Source organism: Necator americanus, chromosome I (assembly GCF_031761385.1).
Source record: "Necator americanus strain Aroian chromosome I, whole genome shotgun sequence".
Lineage (NCBI taxonomy): Eukaryota > Metazoa > Nematoda > Chromadorea > Rhabditida > Ancylostomatidae > Necator > Necator americanus.
The window spans coordinates 6,793,524-6,812,234 of NC_087371.1; the positions used below are offsets into that span (position 1 = coordinate 6,793,524).

At 40.0% G+C, this 18,711-nt stretch overlaps 3 protein-coding genes across 7 annotated transcripts; 1 reads left to right on the forward strand and 2 right to left on the reverse strand.

Moving 5' to 3' along the window:
• Window positions 1–8,431: 8,431 nt before the first annotated feature.
• Window positions 8,432–10,550, reverse strand: RB195_004735 (uncharacterized protein; the record flags this gene model as incomplete). 3 transcript variants are annotated; one of them, XM_064182712.1, is made up of 7 exons in its annotated part: window positions 8,432–8,502; window positions 8,923–9,057; window positions 9,141–9,342; window positions 10,065–10,112; window positions 10,249–10,283; window positions 10,363–10,420; window positions 10,533–10,550. In XM_064182712.1, 7 exons carry the CDS (start codon window positions 10,548–10,550, stop codon window positions 8,432–8,434), a joined length of 567 nt encoding a protein of 188 aa, XP_064033978.1. The 3 variants fall into 3 exon arrangements, with proteins under 3 accessions (XP_064033978.1, XP_064033979.1, XP_064033980.1); XM_064182713.1 differs by having other exon boundaries at window positions 10,503–10,550; XM_064182711.1 differs by lacking the exons at window positions 10,249–10,283; window positions 10,363–10,420; window positions 10,533–10,550 and having other exon boundaries at window positions 10,065–10,082.
• A 1,825-nt stretch (window positions 10,551–12,375) lies between these two features.
• On the forward strand, window positions 12,376–13,659 carry RB195_004736 (uncharacterized protein; the record flags this gene model as incomplete). 2 transcript variants are annotated; one of them, XM_064182714.1, is made up of 5 exons in its annotated part: window positions 12,376–12,579; window positions 12,650–12,787; window positions 12,870–13,013; window positions 13,083–13,232; window positions 13,375–13,659. In XM_064182714.1, 5 exons carry the CDS (start codon window positions 12,376–12,378, stop codon window positions 13,657–13,659), a joined length of 921 nt encoding a protein of 306 aa, XP_064033981.1. The 2 variants fall into 2 exon arrangements, with proteins under 2 accessions (XP_064033981.1, XP_064033982.1); XM_064182715.1 differs by having other exon boundaries at window positions 12,481–12,579.
• Window positions 13,660–15,737: 2,078 nt separating this feature from the next.
• RB195_004737 (uncharacterized protein) lies at window positions 15,738–18,183 on the reverse strand (the record flags this gene model as incomplete). 2 transcript variants are annotated; one of them, XM_064182716.1, is made up of 6 exons in its annotated part: window positions 15,738–15,905; window positions 15,962–15,969; window positions 16,017–16,070; window positions 16,180–16,282; window positions 16,776–16,891; window positions 18,054–18,183. In XM_064182716.1, the coding sequence occupies 6 exons, from the start codon at window positions 18,181–18,183 to the stop codon at window positions 15,738–15,740; spliced, it is 579 nt and encodes a 192-aa protein (XP_064033983.1). The 2 variants fall into 2 exon arrangements, with proteins under 2 accessions (XP_064033983.1, XP_013291792.2); XM_013436338.2 differs by lacking the exons at window positions 15,738–15,905; window positions 15,962–15,969 and having other exon boundaries at window positions 15,970–16,070.
• Between the last annotated feature and the right edge of the window lie 528 nt (window positions 18,184–18,711).

Consider the following 18,711-nt stretch of genomic DNA (forward strand, 5'->3'; position numbering starts at 1 on the left):
CGGCTAACGCTTGTTACACAACACACACAAAAAAAGAGTAAAGTTTTCACCTGCAATATTTTATAAATAAGCAAGTCAAACTCCTTAGACTTCTCTTGAATATTTTTACGATGGAAGAAAAAAAGAACAAAAAGGAAAAGGAAGCAATCAAATGTGAAACTCAGCGTTCCTCATCACATCAGTTGAGCATGCTAGATGACGTGCACTGAATTCGAATCAAATTACAGGATATTTGAATATTTTAATAATGACTCTCCAAAAATGTAACTACGAAGGCTTTTGAAAGTAGTTTCCAGAACATCTATTCGAAAGATACTTCCCCTTCCGAAAACTAGAACCAAATCATAGCCTGAGGCATGAAATCACTGCAAAATTGACAACCATAGCAAGAAATCAGGGAGCAGATAAGCTAAACAACAGGCAGTTGCTAGTTCCCCGTACTTCTATATTTCTCTCATTTTAGAATATTCTATGAAACATTCAAGAATGTTATCTCATTAGTACAGCAAGGAATTTTGAGAAAAAAAGGAAATTATGTCATGCATAGATAAGATTTAACCTTGTCGGTCTTTTCAAAACTACTTCTAGTCTATTGCCGTTAAGAAAGAATAAATCTCTACGTATCGAGGAAGAATGAAAGTGTGCGACTGTTTCGTTAATATTTCTCGCAGTAATGTAGGTAGCTAAGCTGTAGTTACAACATGCGTGGAAAGTGAATAGCAATATGAATGAAATTACAACTTTAAACATGAAACTAATGCAAAAAAGGTGAAAATCATATGCAATTAAATTATTGAAGAAGTTTTCTTCTAAAATTATGTGGAGAGATTTAATCGCTTAGATTGTGAATTTTGAATCGCCCACTTCAGGGTCTGAAGAAGTCGATTTGCCGAAACGGCAGCCAATAAAATCAATTAAAAGCTTAATCTTATTATGTCGAGCATCATTGAATGTCTAGCACTCCGAATCTTAAATAAAAAGATTCCAAAATGCAGATATAGTCGGATCAAAAAGGCATGCAGCACGGTGCATTTGCGTACGCGGTCGAAACGGCGCGGTGAAGGAAGGAGTAGGAACAAAGGCGGGACCATCGCAAACTGCAGCGATGAGTTGTGCCAGCAAGGGTTCCAGTACGGTCCTAACCGCTCCTTACCTCACCGCCTCGAGAGAAGCCGCGTACGCAATTGCGTACGTGCTTCATGTCGTTTTGATCCTGCTATAGCATGGGTCTTAAACAGCTGTCGAATATACAAATACAAAAATTCATCAGAAAGACTGAAGGTACAATTTTGTAGAAATCTAAAGAAAATCTAACTAAATGGTTGCAATAATTTCAATTTTTGAAATGTTTGGAAGTAAACGGTACCTCTACACCGGAGTTAAATCCTACTCATTTGTAAGAGAAGAACCACGATTTCAGTATTGAATATAAATAACAACAAAACAAATGCGATAACATCATTTCTGCGATGGAATTTTAAATTGAACAGAAATTCTGAGCATCTTTTTATAAGACATGACTATAACCATCACTCAACATCAAGTAAGTTAGAGGCGTCACCCCACGAATCTGAGGTGGTACGGATTTCAGGTGGAGTATTCGTATACGGGATCGTAGATTATGGAGAGCTGGGTGATTCCGTCCATTTCTTGCTAATTGGCGTAAAAAACGGCCCGGAAGATGCGGCGTGTGCACACGGCTGGCGCGCTCCAGGCGAACTCGTTGTAGAAAACAGCGCGCTGGAACGCTCGAAGCCGTATCTTTCGGACCTTTTTTTACGGCAATTAGGAAGAAATGGACGGAATCACCCCTCTCCCCTTAATCTACGATACCGTATACGAATACTCCACCTGAAATCCGTACCACCTCACATTCGTGGGGTGATGCCTTTAATGGAAACCTTTCCACTCTCACTGCTATGCGTAGTCTGCAATTAAATTTCGTGACCGTATTTCCGTATTTATGCGTAGAAAGCTAGTATTTCAGTGACTTTTGCTCATAAATGCGGTAGTCGTGCCCTCTCCCTTCCCTCCCCCCCCCCCCTTTTTTTCACTTTAGAGTGATTGGCGAAGTGACTCCCTTCACCTAAACTGTCGAGTTACGTGTCGAGAACGAGAAAGAACAAAATGATATAATATTGGAGGTGTTGAAAGATGCAATGCATGTAGTGCAAAACAACGAAGCAATGTTTTAAAGGAAACATTACTTGCTTCATCCACCAACGCAGGAGGATGTGCAGTTAGAGCAAGCTTGTCATTGCTTGCGAAAATTCGCGGAATTAAGCAACTAACATCTCCTCTCAAGTGGAAAATCGTCAGGTAGTGAAGGGTTTCTGAAAATACATCAAAACGTAGCGAATCAAACGGTACACAACAGATTCAATATTGTCCGTTTCAGCCGAGAAATTGGACCCTAACGCTGGACACGAGAAATTAAGTCTTCTCAGTTCTAAGCCCATAACTTTGCACTGAGAAAAGCGAGCGGTATGCGGAGATAGAGAAGAAAATTTTCAACATAACTTTATCAAACTGTTTCCTGGCATAGTCTTCTTTTACTCCTTTCCTAACCTTTTCAGCTTCCGATCTCTGATAAAATTCAGCTTTCCTTTAAATCTGATAGGATTATTTGTCCAGCCACGTGTGTTAATACCTACTTATTTGAGCAAAGCCCGAATAAAACCCTAACAACATTCACAATTTTACACAAATATTATTTGCATGAAATGCTAGGCGTTCTTAGCTTCTTACGACTTTTCTTTTCAATGCATTTCTCTTAAACATGCAATAGCTAACTGATGTACAGGAAGTTGAACATATGTTAAGGACAATCTGCAAAAAGTGCAAACACGAGCAATTGAAATTTACCGACATACTAATGAGGTCAAATCGGAAAACGCCTATTATTTTCGTCAGAAAAATTAGGGTTGACAATCGTGTTTAACAATATTGGGTCAAACTCTACGTATACAAAAAAAAACCGTTCCAACGCAACCTTGGTGAAAAGTCTCAAAGTTTTGTCGAGAATGTAATGAAGTTACTAGAGTTATAATAGATATTTAACAAGATCAGCAAGATTATTCCAGTAACAAATCAAAAATCTCCACTCAAGAACATACCTTCGAGTCAAATGATTATAAACAAAGCTCATCGGCGATAAGCGCCGTTTCCAAACAACAGATGCAATGACGAAGCGCAGTGCGACTCTGTCGAGTCATCGCTTATCACCGTTCATCATACAAACAATCGATTTCATGCTTATTTGCCTCAAACGAAATCAAATTTATATCGTAAATGAAATGTCTGAATCTAATTTTTATCAACATGACATCGTTGCACTATTTGGTATACATTTTGAAAAGAAAGAAAGAACAGCCCTATTTAATACAGCAGACAACTTCATAAACGAAGGTGACGCGTCTACGCGATTGCGCACCGTTGCATAGCGTGTCAAGCGCAGAATCATTGTCCACCTTTTTCTTATACAGTTCTTATCCTGGATATGTTTTCTCAACCGTCACCTAACTCTAAGCGGAGATATCGACTATGGAGCGTATTCTTGCCCTATGTGTCCCTTCAACGCATCTCTATTGTTTGCGCATGAATGCTACGGCTAAAGTAGTTCATACAAACTTACGTTAGAAATGACTTCGACGTTGCATGGGTAGAGATTACATTCATACATACCTTAGACAAAAGGTATTAAACGTCTTACTCCGGAATTTTAGCGTTGAATACGTTGAATACGCTTCCAATGAGACGGTGCTACAGCAAGTGCAACATACTCAAAAGATAAACGACATGAAGCTTGACGCAATTATGTAAGCGGCTGCGCTCGAAGCGGTGCGGTAGCGGTTAGGATCGCGAGAGCACCCTTGATAACACCATTCAGCGGTGCAGTTCGCGATGGTCCCGTCTCGATTCCAGCCGCTTTCTCTATCGCGCCGCTTCGAGTGCAGGCGCGTACGCAACTACACCGTGCTTCATGTCGTTTTGACCATACTATAATTAGTGTACTTTTTCACACAAAGTACTATGTATACAGGTGTAACAGAGCTGAACTTTCAGATGCGGCTGCCAAATTCTCTGAACATTCCAAGAGTAGAATAAGGGGAATCATAGCATATTGAACATCGAACTGCTAAACTCTTCTTTCCGCACCTACACAAATCTTAGCTTAGAAATATCATCATGTGCGAGAAAACTGCAAATCTGTGACTCATACAAAGCAAAGTAAGCTCATACACTCTCAGAGAACGGTGCACGATGTTTGTACAGAGCAGAGATATGAAGAAAACACTTCACGTATGCAGCTTTTTGGCTCTTTGCGTTGTCCTCGTTACATTAGTGATATAACTTGGAAATATGCAGAAAGCTGAAGCTCACATATTTCAACAAAACTTCAACCTCCAATTCATTTAGCTTTCATTTAGCTCACAAAGTCCAATTCTTGCGATTAAGGCGACCGCTGAAAGGGCAACATACGAAAATTATGGAATTACGGTGTCATCATCGAATGATTAGACAACTTCGCTTCATTAGTAATGACTTATATAAACAAAAAGAGGTTATCACGAGGTTTGAAAAGGAAGACCACTTCCTTCCTACTTTTTTTTTTGCTTTTTGCCCCAAATTATCGTTTCTTTTCGTGTTACGTGAAAACCATGATGTTTAGCGCTTATCTGGGAAGAAGAACTTTTTTCGATCAGGTCCGTACACATTGCGACAAACATGTGATCATTTAATTGTGATGGAAGGAAAATGACGTGAACTCTACGATCGGTCTGATAAATTTCTGCTGATACACGCACGGCGGGAAATGGTGTTTTCTCCAATAGTAACGTGAGGCTGCTCGCAGAGTTTACAGCGGGAATTGTGGTTCTACGATTCAGTAAGTATTGATAACGCTTCTTAGCTTGCGGTTCCCGCAGTTGATAACCACTAAAATCGTTGTTCATTCCAGTCAGTCACTACCTAGAAAAAAACCTATCATCTAATTTTGATCTGTTGTCATGCTCAACATAAATCGATCTCTGTTTCACCGCCAATCTTACAGCGTGAAAACACTTCAACCTAACTGTACTACCCTGCATTTCCAATTGTTCCATCAACACCAATTCACTAAATCGTCTACAATTGAGCGTTTAGGTCTTTGAAATTCGACAGTTACTATAATTAGAAGTTACTTTATTAGAATTGCATGGCATCACTGACTACGCTTTGTAATTTACCTCTTAAAACCTGAAGAGAGTTGTTATGACACGTAAGGATACGAATACTAACACTTATGCGTATAATGTTCCAGTTATAATGACAAGAATAGTAATTGATAAAACAAGTATTTCGAATCTGAACTCCTTTCCACATACTCAAAAAGGCCTTTGTATATAACAACTTGCTTATCGTGTATTAGCATTCCAAAACTGTACAGATATGTAAAAAAAAGACCTTTGGACACATGTCAGTCATTTAGCAATGGCCGATACGATCACATCTAAAAACTTCGACTGCTGATCTAAATATTACCCATTTAAGACACTGTAACTTAGACACAAATAGTTAGCGCTGTTGTGTGCTCAGCTGGACGACTGGGAAGCGCCTAAGTGTAACTCCACTCCAGTTTCTGATTCAGTCGTATTCGCATCACGGTTACTCGACTCAACACACTCGGCTCACACTATCTGTATTACTCCCACTCAGTAGTAATTATTAACCATCGCTTTTTTTTAAGATTAGTCCCGGATGATTGTTCCGGCATTTATATTTGCTCAAAAAAAAATCACGACGCTGATACAAACAGAACAGGAGGAAGTTCTCGCTAAACCTCAGACAACAATGAATAATATCTTATGTCACACTATACTCGGAAATAAATATATTCTCCGAGAGCTATTCAAAAAGTACATATTTGATTAAGCTACAATGATAATTAATTAATTATCAATGCAGTTCAATCAATTGAGTAATAACATACATAAATTACGTTGATTAAACATAATGTTCCAACAAAAGAAAAATAACGAATTTAGCTAGGAGAATATTCAATTAAATGGGATAGAGAAAAGTAAAAGTGACAGAAATGCGCCACATTTTTATTTCCATTATTAGATGTCATCACCTGCCCGGTTCGAATGGGTGCAATTATTTATCCTGTAAGTCCAGTGAATCCGAACTAGGTAAAACAGCGAACAAAAGAACATTTCAGCAATCTAAATCTGGAAAAAGTAGAGAGAAGAAATCTTCGGCTGAAATACAGTTCTTTCGATAACCAGTTCCACACTTTCCTCGTATGTGCCGTTTAGACACACCCATAATGTTCGATATCAAATCCTCAAAAATTAGTTACTACTTACTGCGATTACTCATGGTGACATCACTGATACCCTGACTTCTCTAGACTCTTTTCGTAGTGGTTACCAAGCGCACGTAATTTGAAAACACTAGAGTATTTCATGGAATGAAGTTGCAACTAGAAGTGGAAACAAATAAGTATGTGGGGAAGAAGAAACGAGAGTGTAACAGATGACTCATAATGCATAACACAGCGAAAGCAATGACGTGATATATTGATCGCTTCAGATTCTGCGATCCTGTAAATTTAATGGAGTGATGGATAGAAATACCGCTAAACCTTTAATGCAAACAAATAAAAGAAAAAGACGGAAGTTCGAAGAGGGATGATAGAAATAAATAAAATTGGAAACAAACGACATACAAAATAGTTATTCAAAAGTGATTAATCATCCTGAATCGGTTAATCAAACATCGCGAGAAAACCAACAACGACGAAAAAGCCGGATTTCCTCTGGTCGATTGATCAGGTGTTTATTGTGAGGAGAGTGACTGAAGTGTGTCACCGGTATCCGAACACTCTACAATTAGATTTTTTGGGTTTCGAAGCCGCTTTCGACTCTCCTCACCGAGGCCATCTTCTTAACGCTCTTCACACCGATGGAGTTCCAGGAAAATTCGTGCGCCTAGTAAAGGACATGAACAACAACTGCTGCGGTTCGAACACCAGCTGGATGTACTACACCGTTCGAAGTGAAAACTGAAGTGAGACAAGAGGCTGTACCAGGACTTTTTATGTTCAACTTTCCCGTCGATGACATAATACGAAGAACAGTTGAGCAGGCTCTCGCCGACGTTGTTTTAGCACCGTTATTCCTTTGGTGGATCTCAAGTACGCCGACGATGCAGCAATATTCGCTTCAAGCAGCGCGAAATTGCAACATGTTGTTAACCCTTACCGAAATTAGCTGCAGATTATGGACTGCGACTCCGCCTTGATAAACCCTGATAAATGCAAGCAGATGTGAATCTCTTCGAGACCCTCAACGGGAATCAGGATGGACGGACAACTTACTGAATTCGTGGATGAGTTCTGTTATTTGACCTCCATGTGAAAAACTATAGCAGGTACGGGAGAGATAGTCAGCAAGGCGCTAAAGTCAATTCGCTATTCAACCCATTGACCAAGCGCTTGTGGTTGACCCCATCGCCAACAAAGTCAAGTTGCGAGTCCACCCATCCGCAATTCGCCCTATCATGGTGTACGGATTGGAGACTTGGGCAGCGCCGTCAACGATGATGGAGAAACTTGCCTGCATGGAGAGAAAGCTGTTTAGACAACTGTTAGGCTACTTTTGGCCGATGGTGTGCCATAGCGAAGATCCTTACTCGGAAGTGGACATAGTGTACCTGCGCATGACACGTGGAAAACATCAAGATTTTGCCCGGCCTTCCGAAGTAGTCATAGGAAACCGTCTTTGCTTCTTTGGGGACATTATAAGGAGATTGTCTGATCATTTGCCAAAGTTGTCCTGAAGATGCTCCCTGATCCAAGCTGAAAAAGGCCCCCTACTCGTAAAAGAAAGTTCTGGACGGAGGTGGTAAAAGTAGATCTGAGTACACAGTTGGCAGGCAGTTCAGCCGAGATGTAAAGTTCCGCCGTTTATGAAATAGTGGCGGATGGATAGACGAGCTCTGGTTGAAGCTGGAACAGGATGGGCTCAGATATGTTTGAGGACGACACACCCCGGCGAAGATGCGGATAGCCACGTCAGGCCGTAACACCCGCGTCTGACTAAGTCAAGTCATTGTGATGGGTACTTCACATCTGGCTCTTTTTCCATATTTTGTCAAAAAAAGAAAATTATCTGGTGAATTCCCGATTACAGATAAAAGTGCAGCTGCGATGTTATGCCCAATTAAAATATCAGTGTCTAATGTAAGTGAAGTAAACGTGTAAACCCACGCAAAAGAATATAAAAAAAGGAGAAAAACAGAGTTAGCACAGTCACTGTGGTCTGAATCTTCAGTTCCAAAAACAAATATTAACATGCAACCATAAAGAGATTCATTTATATTGCTATAAGTTTACCACGTACAAATGAGCACTGAATCGAGATCGAGAGCAAAGCTATTGTTGGGACTAAGATTCGAATCCTTTTACGTATGGGACGCCAACCCAAACGTCTCTTCGATAATTCACGTATTGTTGACCTGCAAAAGAGTGAGATGAGTACGACGACGCGCAATATGGCGAGAGTAACATTGATGAGTGGCTATTTCGTTGGCGAGTGACGTGTTTAAATTGGTTTAAATCCCTCTTCAGCCCTTAATTTCTTAGTATAAGTTTTCTTTAGTAGTGCTGCTTCTTCATTGGTATGAAATATGACTACTGGATAATCCCATTGTGTCTCAGTCATATTGAAGGAACTTACATGAAGATGTCAAATAAAAACTGGAAGCAGCCAAAAAAAGAAACAAAACCAAATATAAGGCTAACATTATCCCTAGCAGTCCTCACAGCAAAATCTTAATGCACTTCTATTTGTTTCTGGGACAGTCTCATGCATTCGAAAGCACTTTTACAAGAGCAGCGTGAAAAATTAAAAAAAAAAAACTAATATATTTCCTCACCGAAGAAGTTGATCAAATCCCTTTCCTCATCATAAATGCGCTCGTTGAAGAAGTGCCAACTAACGTAAGCATACGCACATAAACAAATTGGGTTACATAGTATTACTTGCGTACCTATGCTCCACATGAACCAGCCTGAAATTCATTGCTTCCTCCTCGATACTGGTTACTGCCTGATTTCACTTCCGAAACGAAAAGATAGAAGAAAGGAAACAAACCAGTATAGCCGGGATGTCGGAGATAGGCATAGATACCCGTAGTGACCAGTCGATGATCTGGACGCTTCGACAGCGCGAGACGGTGAGTGAAACCACTTCCTGCATGAATCATGGCCAATTTGCGAAGGGTTTCTCCGCACAGACACATCAAAAATCCTAACAAGCTGATCCAGTAAACTTTCAAAAACGAAGTGAAGTATGCCTGAAAACAAGGAAGTTGAACATCACTGATACCATTAGCTGTTTCAAGCCTATTGTGTCGAATCGTGGGATGTGGATGCCAGGTAGAGTTGGGTCAAAACGACATGAAGCTCGGTGCAGCTGCGTAAGCGGTGCGTTGAAGGGTACCGGTATCGGGAGGGGACCAATGTTGGTATCACTCATCGCTACAGTTTGTGATGGTCCCACCTCGCCGTTTCGATCGTAGCCGCTGATGCCACTGCGACAAGCTTCATGTCGTCTCGCTTCATGTTTTTAACTATATTTATATACTCTTATTATTCGTACCACAGTGATGTATGTTCGAATGGAGTGAGTCAAAAGCGAATGTGACAACGCACACAGAAAAATATAAGAATAATAGTAGATATAAGAATCCATACGCGTTGTGGTTCGCGCAAATATAAGCAATGGGTATGTTTTTTTTAGTTGAGAACAAAGAATGTTGAGCTGAGAACTACCAAAAAATAATGAATCCCTGCTATTTTCACTCTAGATAAAAGCTACAGCTGGTATTTGATAGAATAAAAGCGCAATAGATGTAAGTGAACAGAACCAAAATAAATGAAATGATCTTTTTATCCGTATTTGAGGAAGGTTTCCCAGTAACGATTAATATATACTTATCTCCGGTGAGAATGAGCACGAAAGATAGAGTTGACAACGATGAAATTCAAACTTTGGAATGAATCAAATTCAACTGACCTCAAGAAAGAATTCCATCCAACTTGCGACTGCTGCTACCCAATAGGCCTTTGAGTGATTTAATAAGAAGGAATCAGATTGAAGAGACCGACGATTTGAGATGGCAGTAAAGAAGAATTCGGAGAAATGAAACAGGGAAAATATGAAGAAATATGAGCAGATAAGCGCGAGAGGAGTTCCATACCACTGAGAAAACAAAGCCACAGAGGAGCCGTTCACCTTAAAATTTAGAAAAAAAAAACATTTAGGAATTTAATCTCTGATAAAGGATTTGAATGAATCGAAGCATATCACTCACCAATCCAAGCAGAGTTGCCTGCACTGCACAAATCGGCTTCTGTCCAAAATATCGTCCACTAAAGAAAGCAAAGGGAATAGAAGTAAGAAGTGCTACCAATGCGACAACCAGTCCAAAATGCCAAGAAATGAGTGCGATACCGAAACTGACGGCGAAACTATGAGAACAACCTCGAAATTCAGTGTCATTCCGATATTGACGCCATAATGACGTCCATGTTATAGGCATCTGTAAGTACATCTCATAAACTAAAGTCATTACGACTCTGGAAACAAACAGCTAAGATCCGCAGAAAAAATCTCTGAAAAAAACGTGTTTCACGTATCCTAGTGCAGTGATGTTTGTGTTTAGTTAAGCTTCACTATTTCAAGTAGTTGTATGAAATGACTACGGAACAAAGTAAGAAGTTGGTCATCGATATTATGCAAATTACGTAGACCAGAGAATCCCCGTTTGCAGATGGACAGAAATTGGTAATCGGGCGCTGCTTGCGACAAATACGGACGTTTCTTTTACTCACTTCTCTTCTCATACATTGAAGTTCTTCGTTATTTTCTTCCTTGGTCTAAAAACTCCATATAGGATGAAGATTGATCGATTTACTTTGCGATCACATCTTCTAATTCATGATTACATAGTTTTTGTAGGCTGCTATTTCTCACGATAAGCGGAGTATCATTTTCCAATGCTCCTTTACATATATTCTCTTCTGTTCTGTTACTGGAGAAAGATTATGGGAGGAACATACCAATCCACTTGATTTTATTCACTTCTTACTTTTTTCTTTTAAATCAGTTGTAAAAATTGTAATTACAGGTTCACTGTAATAACGTTGCTTTTAAATAAATCTACCTGTAACTACAAACATACCGTTTTATATATACACACATACACATGTGTACCTAAATACATGCATATATATTCTTTTTTGACAACAGCACAAGTTTTCGCATCATCCTCAGTCTTGTATACCTGATTGGTGCCTTACTGTCTTACGACACTTACAAACTTATGAACAATTAAAAATTTCTTTTTGATGTACGACGTGTGCGGGTACACATGCGGTCGGGTCAAAACGACATGAAACACGAGTGTAGTTGCGGTGCATTTGCGTACGCGCTCCAAACGGCGCGGCTGAGGCAGCAATTGAAACCGAGTTGGGACCGTCGCAAACTGCAGCAACAAGTGGTGCCAGCAAGGATTTCACCACATTCTTAGCCGCTACGCTCCACCGAAGCGCCTCGAGACAAGCAGTGTACGCAATTGCGTACGTGCCTCATGTCGTTTTGACCCTACTATATATTCGGCCCAGACTGACACAAAGCTTGGTGCATTTGCGTAAGCACATGTGGAATTTTGGGAACTTGTACAAATAAAAAGAGAACTGAGGGGAAAATGTAGTTGCGGAGCCACTCAGTGGCGCCCTTATTTCTCGAAGTAAATGACAAAATCAAACGGAGGCTCTAAGACCTAAGCATTGGTCTCAGAGGATCTACAATATGTAAGCTACAGTTACTAAAGGAAAAGAGCGTCGAGAAATAAGAGCGTCACAAGCAGTAACTTACAAAACAACACTTTTATGACTTGGAGATTTGTGAAATCTAAAGTTGTTTAGGAAATATACAGTAAATAATAATATAATAATAATATAAATACAAATAAATAATAAATATAAATACATAATATAATAATATAAATACAGTAGGTTGGCGAAATAAAATTTGAACGAGAAGATGATATAGTAGGGTCAAAATGAAGTGAACCTTGGTGCAGCTGCATTCGAAGAGTGGAGCGTAGCGGTTAGGGTCGAGAGGGGACCCTTGCCAGTACCACTCATCGCTGAATTTCACGATGGTCCCACTTCGATCCGTACCGTTAGCTCCATCCCGCCGGCTCATGTTGTTTTGAACCAATTACGCATATATCGGCAATCATATACCTGTTCTATTGCTTGTAAGATCTGTCTCGCTGTTGACTGTGCTTTCCTTTTGGACGAAATGAAGTCTTTAGATAATGGGCAGACGCACATGCTATCTTTGCCATTTGACTCGTGAAGAGAGCTTTATGCGATGGTGTTCCACGCTTATCAAACAGGTCGCAGTTCTGGTTTGTGGATTGATGTTACTTGGCGGCTCTTTCGTGGAATTAAAAGCTGCCTACGATGCTATTAAACAAGGAAGAAAGATAAGAATCTGTGAAATACACTTTATCGAAGCCGTGAGTCGAGAAACCTAGTTAGCTCCCAATCTGGAGTGGCTAGGAGCTGTGTGACCTATTTTTTATCCAGGGTCAGCGTTTAACGGCTGAGTTAACGTCGTTCGGAATGATTTTGATGCGCTTAGAAGATGGACGTACCTACGTACATAGTAGCGATGTTCATCCACAGATCGTTACGAATCTACAAGATATTCTGTGTGATTTCGATGTAAGGCCTTTTAAGTTTAAGTTTAAATTTTACGGTTTCAGAAATAACATCGTTTCATAATTCACAATAAGCTATTTGACAGGACAGTTTTCTCTTCACTGAAGCTGATATACAAACTTTTGTGAACGACTGTCTGTTTCGCTACTATAATGGAGAAGAGTGGAGAGGTCCAGACTTGAGGTTTCCGAAGAGAGTCCAGCATAAGGAATTAGAAGGAGTCAAAGAGGTTCTACAAATTTTCCACTGATACAAATTTCAATGTTTATAGGACTTGGTTTTGAAAGTTATTTATCAGGCAGCAGATCCTAGCGGATTTCAAATTGTTCCACCAGGGACACCTCCCTCTACACTTAAAGAACCAAAACCTGAGTTAAGAAGTGCGGAGAAGCAACAGTCGCCCTCAAATTCTTCATATATCCGTTTCCTTCCTTCAGGCACTATCACGGTAGGTCCGAGAGTGTGGAAGTGCAGGGTGTTCTCGACTTTCTGCATCTTAGCATGTAACTGCTCCAGTTGTATAATTGAATGGATGAAATTGTGAACAGTTGATTCACATCAGGAACCGATGAATCATAAATTTCTTACAGGTCGGTTCCCCGAACAACGAGGACACGTCTGGTTCCTCATCCGATCCTTTTTGGGATGTCCACGAGCTGGCTTCGCAGGACAACAACCTACTGAAGAAATACTTCATAGTGAAGGGTGAGCAGCTACTTCAACTCTTTCAGTTTTGTCCACAATGCGGCTCGAAGATTCCCAAAGGAAACACTGTAAGACTTCTCCAACATGGAACCGCACCTGTTGTGGAGTTCCTTTGCAAAGAATGCTCTTTGCAAGGAGAACCGGTGAAGCGTTGGGAAGGACAATGCTGATGAGGTTGTTTCCTACCTCTTCATCGATCACGGGCCAATCTTAGGGTGTTGTATAATGCGTACGGGTAATATTTCTGGTAATCTCTCCTGCATATTCTCTATGACAAGTCTCTTAACCCGATCTTCGCCATGATCTACATCTTCAATTTCATGACGTTTATTGTCATACATGATTGTAAATTTCCTGCACTCCGCACATCTGCACCATTCTCTGGTCATCAGCCTCCTTTTGTCCGGTTTCCTTTGAAGAAATAGAGACCAAGGTAGATACATTTGCTAATGTTTTGTATTGCTCCATTTTCATTCTGTGTATTACCCAATCCTTCCTATAAGATGGAGGACTCGTTACTGATGGAAATATTGAAGTAATAAATAATATATGTATACAACTGCAAGCAAGTAATAAAGTTTGTTCTGTCCAGTTCTGTCAATCTTTCGCTGTAAAAGTGATTCTGTTTACGATATGCAATACGTCAGAATCTAAGAGGTAACATAATCCGCCTTTTCCATGGTTCACCTCTTTATCCCACCTGCTGTCCCTCTCCTTCTCCAGGCCATCAAGAAAGAAAGAACACCACCGCACAAAAACGATGCATTCGTAAAGTAGAACATGTAATCACATAGTAAAATGATGCCCTAATCCTAGGTGGAATCCATAAAGCAGAGAGAAATAAAGAACTTGGATGTAGGGGAGCAGGAACAGAAATCAGCACTAGGAAAAACAGAATAGTCTACGGCTGGACAGGATATCCAAGAAAGTAACACTAAAGCGAAAGAGTATCAAGGCGATCTGAACACGAAGAATAAAAACCACCAGATAAGTTGTATTTGAGAAATAGAAAATTTACCCATTCAAGAAAGAACAGTGCGGAAAAATTAAAGTAAAGTTAAGTTAGTTACCTTCATATTAAAAGTGGTTCATTTAGCGACGAGAAAACAGAGTATAATTTTCAAAAAATTGAACAAAAGCAGTTTCAGTGGACATCACCAAAACAGAGCGGTCGATGACTACAAAGGATATCCCAGGCAGAACGTGAGTTATCTAGTGTGATGATTTAAAAATGTACATATGAAAGTGGAAGAATTGAATAAATAAGTATCATATACAAGCTTATCATAAACATATACGACATATTCATATTCGTTGGCGTGATCTATAGACTAAGTAGACGTGCACCACACATATGAGAGCCTTCCTTCCATAGCATCCAATGGTTCGCATAATAATGTACATGCGACAACAGAAGATGACAGAAGGTGCACCAAACGATGTCAAAGAAAACGTGAAGAGGAAAAAACGCATAAATCAAAGAAATCGGAAGAACAAAAAACTCACCTGGTAAGTATTAGAAGATTCAAAATACGTAGAAATCGAAATAAGAAAATATTACTCTAGAATGTCGTAGATGCTTGGGTAGTAGGTGTATCCACTATCATATCCTACGCCTGATCTTTGTGGAACCTTCGCAACTGTGTGTTTTTGGAACGGACACAATCTGCACACATTTGTATTCTTTATCTCGTCACTTTTGTTCAATAGCGGATATTTGTTGTAAATTTGCATGTCACAAACAATGTTTACAAAGTACAATTCTGTCGTACTTGTCCTATAACAACAATGTCATTAAGCCACCAAATAATGAGCTACTCATTGTAAAGACTAATCAATTCGAGGAAGTAAGAGTCACTTTGATGCCTGACAGTTTTTGAAACGAAGAAAAAGCAGCGCTCGTAACTGAGGGCGGAATGTGTGAATATGAAGAGAAAGGAAAAAAAACTGTGCAGTTTATTTACGATCCGTCAAGCATAAATTGAAAAACACACATGTTAAAGCTAAACTAATTTTGAGTAGATCCTCTACCTACGTAGTTGTCATCTCGTTCAAATCAATGCGAAAAAATTGCTTGTAAGTGGACGAGAAGCGAGCCTGACGAAAAAAAGAAAGAATTTCCATTCATTGTGAGCTCAAAATACAACCAAACCAAAGTGAAGATTATTAATTTTGACAATTATGACATATAATCTGGAAACTTCTAGATTTCGATTCAATATATAATTACAGTTGTACATAGCTTTGCTTACGACATACGACTGCGGTGTAATCCACCACTAACTGTGGAGATGTGCATAACGATCACACTAATATCACTGATCTTTATCGAGCGCAAGCGAATGTCCTTTCTACCCACGTGTGGGAATTGTCCACCATAGTTACTCCTCAAATTATTGAGTGAAACAGTAGGTACCTGAATATTATATTCCAGTAGCGTGAATGGGCATACTGCAGTCGTTACTACTGTACCTTCACTACTAAGATTGTAGATCAAGAGCATCGGAGCTCATCATTATTAGTACACCAGTGGTTACTGTAAGAGCACCAATGCAGCTTCGAAGATTGAGCATCCGTTCACCTAGAGGGAACTGTTTTTATCTATTTAGTAGGAAGAAAAAGAGAATGGTAATCTAAAGATTGTTAGGCAGAGTTTTAGTGAAAAAAAGACAAACTAGATATTAACGTACCGATGAAATGGCCGGCTACAGCAGTGAACACGAACTGCAACGCGTTCACACAAGGAACAACTACTGATACGGGATAACGAGATATGAGCATTATGAACATCATCTTAAAACACAACAATACATATAGCAGTTGATTATATAAAAATTAACTATTCCGAGGATGAAAACAATCGCAGGCTTCTCCTACAACACGCAGAGCCAAGCACAGATGCGATAGTCAGAGCCGGCTTTCCGACCCCCTTCACTTTTGGACGGTAGGCGAAAAGACCCCTTTCATTTCTGTACGGTTGGCGAAGGGACCCCCTTCATTTGAACTGCACCCCATGAGCTAGACCCGTTCACGTGAGGAGGCTCCGTCTCCTCCCTATCCACCTATGGAGCCAAGTATGTTTTCTCTATTTCTGTCTCTCTTATTCTATACCCCTGAGGCATCCCTGAGAAAAGACAACGAATTGCGGTTGTTTCCACCCCCGGCATAATCGAATTTGCTGTTTTTTTTAATATTAAACACGGCGTATATCCACACGTGCCAATCCACGCAAAGAGGACTGGAATTGAAAGCTTCATAGATACTAAAAAAAACATCATAGACTTACAGAAGCACTTTGATTGACAATGAACGGGAGCGAAAACCTCCAATTCATGAGTAATGTGGCAAGTTCGATTACAGGAGTTAATAAACGGCCCCAAAGGCTCGGAGAAGGATGGAGACCTGAAAATAATGGGATGTAGTCACGGTCTTTAACAGGGGCAATACCTCTGTATAGCAATAGCTGCATTAAATTATTAAATATCCGCATTACTACTTTTTTTTTCTCCTTCACGAAAAAAGGACAAAGGCGAATGAATACATGCGGAAAACCCCATAAATAGCCTAACTACTTCCCTTTATAAGTCAGAGCTCAGAACATCTCTTTGCGAGAACCGTTTGAGACAGAACGATTATTGGGCATGGAAACCATTAACATTAGATAATCTAACGAAAAAGTAAAAACAAAATACCGCAGCCACATGGCCTAAATTCAGCGTTTCACATAACTGACGATGTTGCGGTTTTGTGAGCAAATACGGAGTTTAAATGTAGATTACGAGTATCAGCGTGGTGCCGCTCAGTTCCCCCAATCGTCTTAAAAAAACGGCGTGGGAAACAGCATTTGTTCCTACGAGGTACGTAAGAACACACCACTCTTGTGCTCGCGCCACACCCACGAGCGAGTGGTCATCGAAATCAATGAGGTCTCCTCAACACTTCTATTCAAGTAAAACCAGTAAAAACGCTAAAGAGGGAATCAGGGCATGTGCAACAGTGCAAGCTTCTGAAGTATCTACTGGGTACTAAGGCTGTTTTCCCCGCCGTTTTTCACGACGATTTGGGGGTGGGGGGTGGGGTATTGACTGTGGTCATACTCTTAGTCTACCACTCGAAATCTATATTCTGAAGGCTACAGGCTCTGAAGAAGGCGACGACGCCGAAACGTTAGCCAGAATAAAGATCAATAACAATCTTGGTTGTGCTTAAGAAAGTAGTACACAATCAATCGAAATCTATATTGTTCTACAGAGGCCAAAACATCCTCAATTTAGTGATTTCTTATCCTTAACATAGGTGTTAAAGTTTCACAGTACTACAGTATACAAAATAGATCTTAGACTATGACCGAGGCGAAATGGTAAAGCTATAGGTAATCAATAATGCAGTATCAGACGATTGATCTTATAGTTCTACTTCAATCACACTCTGCTGTCACAATGTGTTGAATGATGAAAATCCCAAAGGAAATGAAAATGTAGCCGAAACAGTACTATATCCAATCAAGGACTAATAAAAAGGCTAACAAGTGTATTCTAGTGCCCAACGATAAAAAAGGCATTACCTGGGCTATCGATCGTTTGTGCTCCGGATTTTGACCCAAGTCTCAATAGCGGATTCGTTGTACCCCATACGAATCCGACACCAACAATCGACAAAATACATTCCCACGAACATGATGAGGAGTTCGACATCCGTAAATCCTTAATAATTCGAAGAATAAGCTCACTTCTCGTATGAAACGAAAGCGAACCCCTCCTAAATTATTTTATTCATCCTCACAAGTTACTGTAAGGATGAATAGAATGACTAGTGTGAGGTAAATTAAGAAGACGTCCATATTTACATGCCGTAAGGCATCAATTTCTTTCTCATTCTTGGAAAATTGACAAATAATCCGTGCATCTATCGACCACCTATAGGAAAAAAGAAAAATCCTGAGTGAAACGGAGATTCTGCATTTCGTCGTAACTAGTTCGCCCTCATACGTCCATTACAAATTATATGACGTCTGGACGTTGTGAAACTCCGGACATCGTATCACCGCCGACTAGGCTTCCAGTTCGATCTTCGCCGAAATCGATCGCTGTCGAATATAGTTCCCATAGAGTCGTTATTACTGTAGTTGCCCTATTATGGATCTGTTCCCTGTGTACACTATACGTGTATCATCACTGACATCCTACTTAACCCCTCAGATTGGCATTTATGGATGGTTTTTT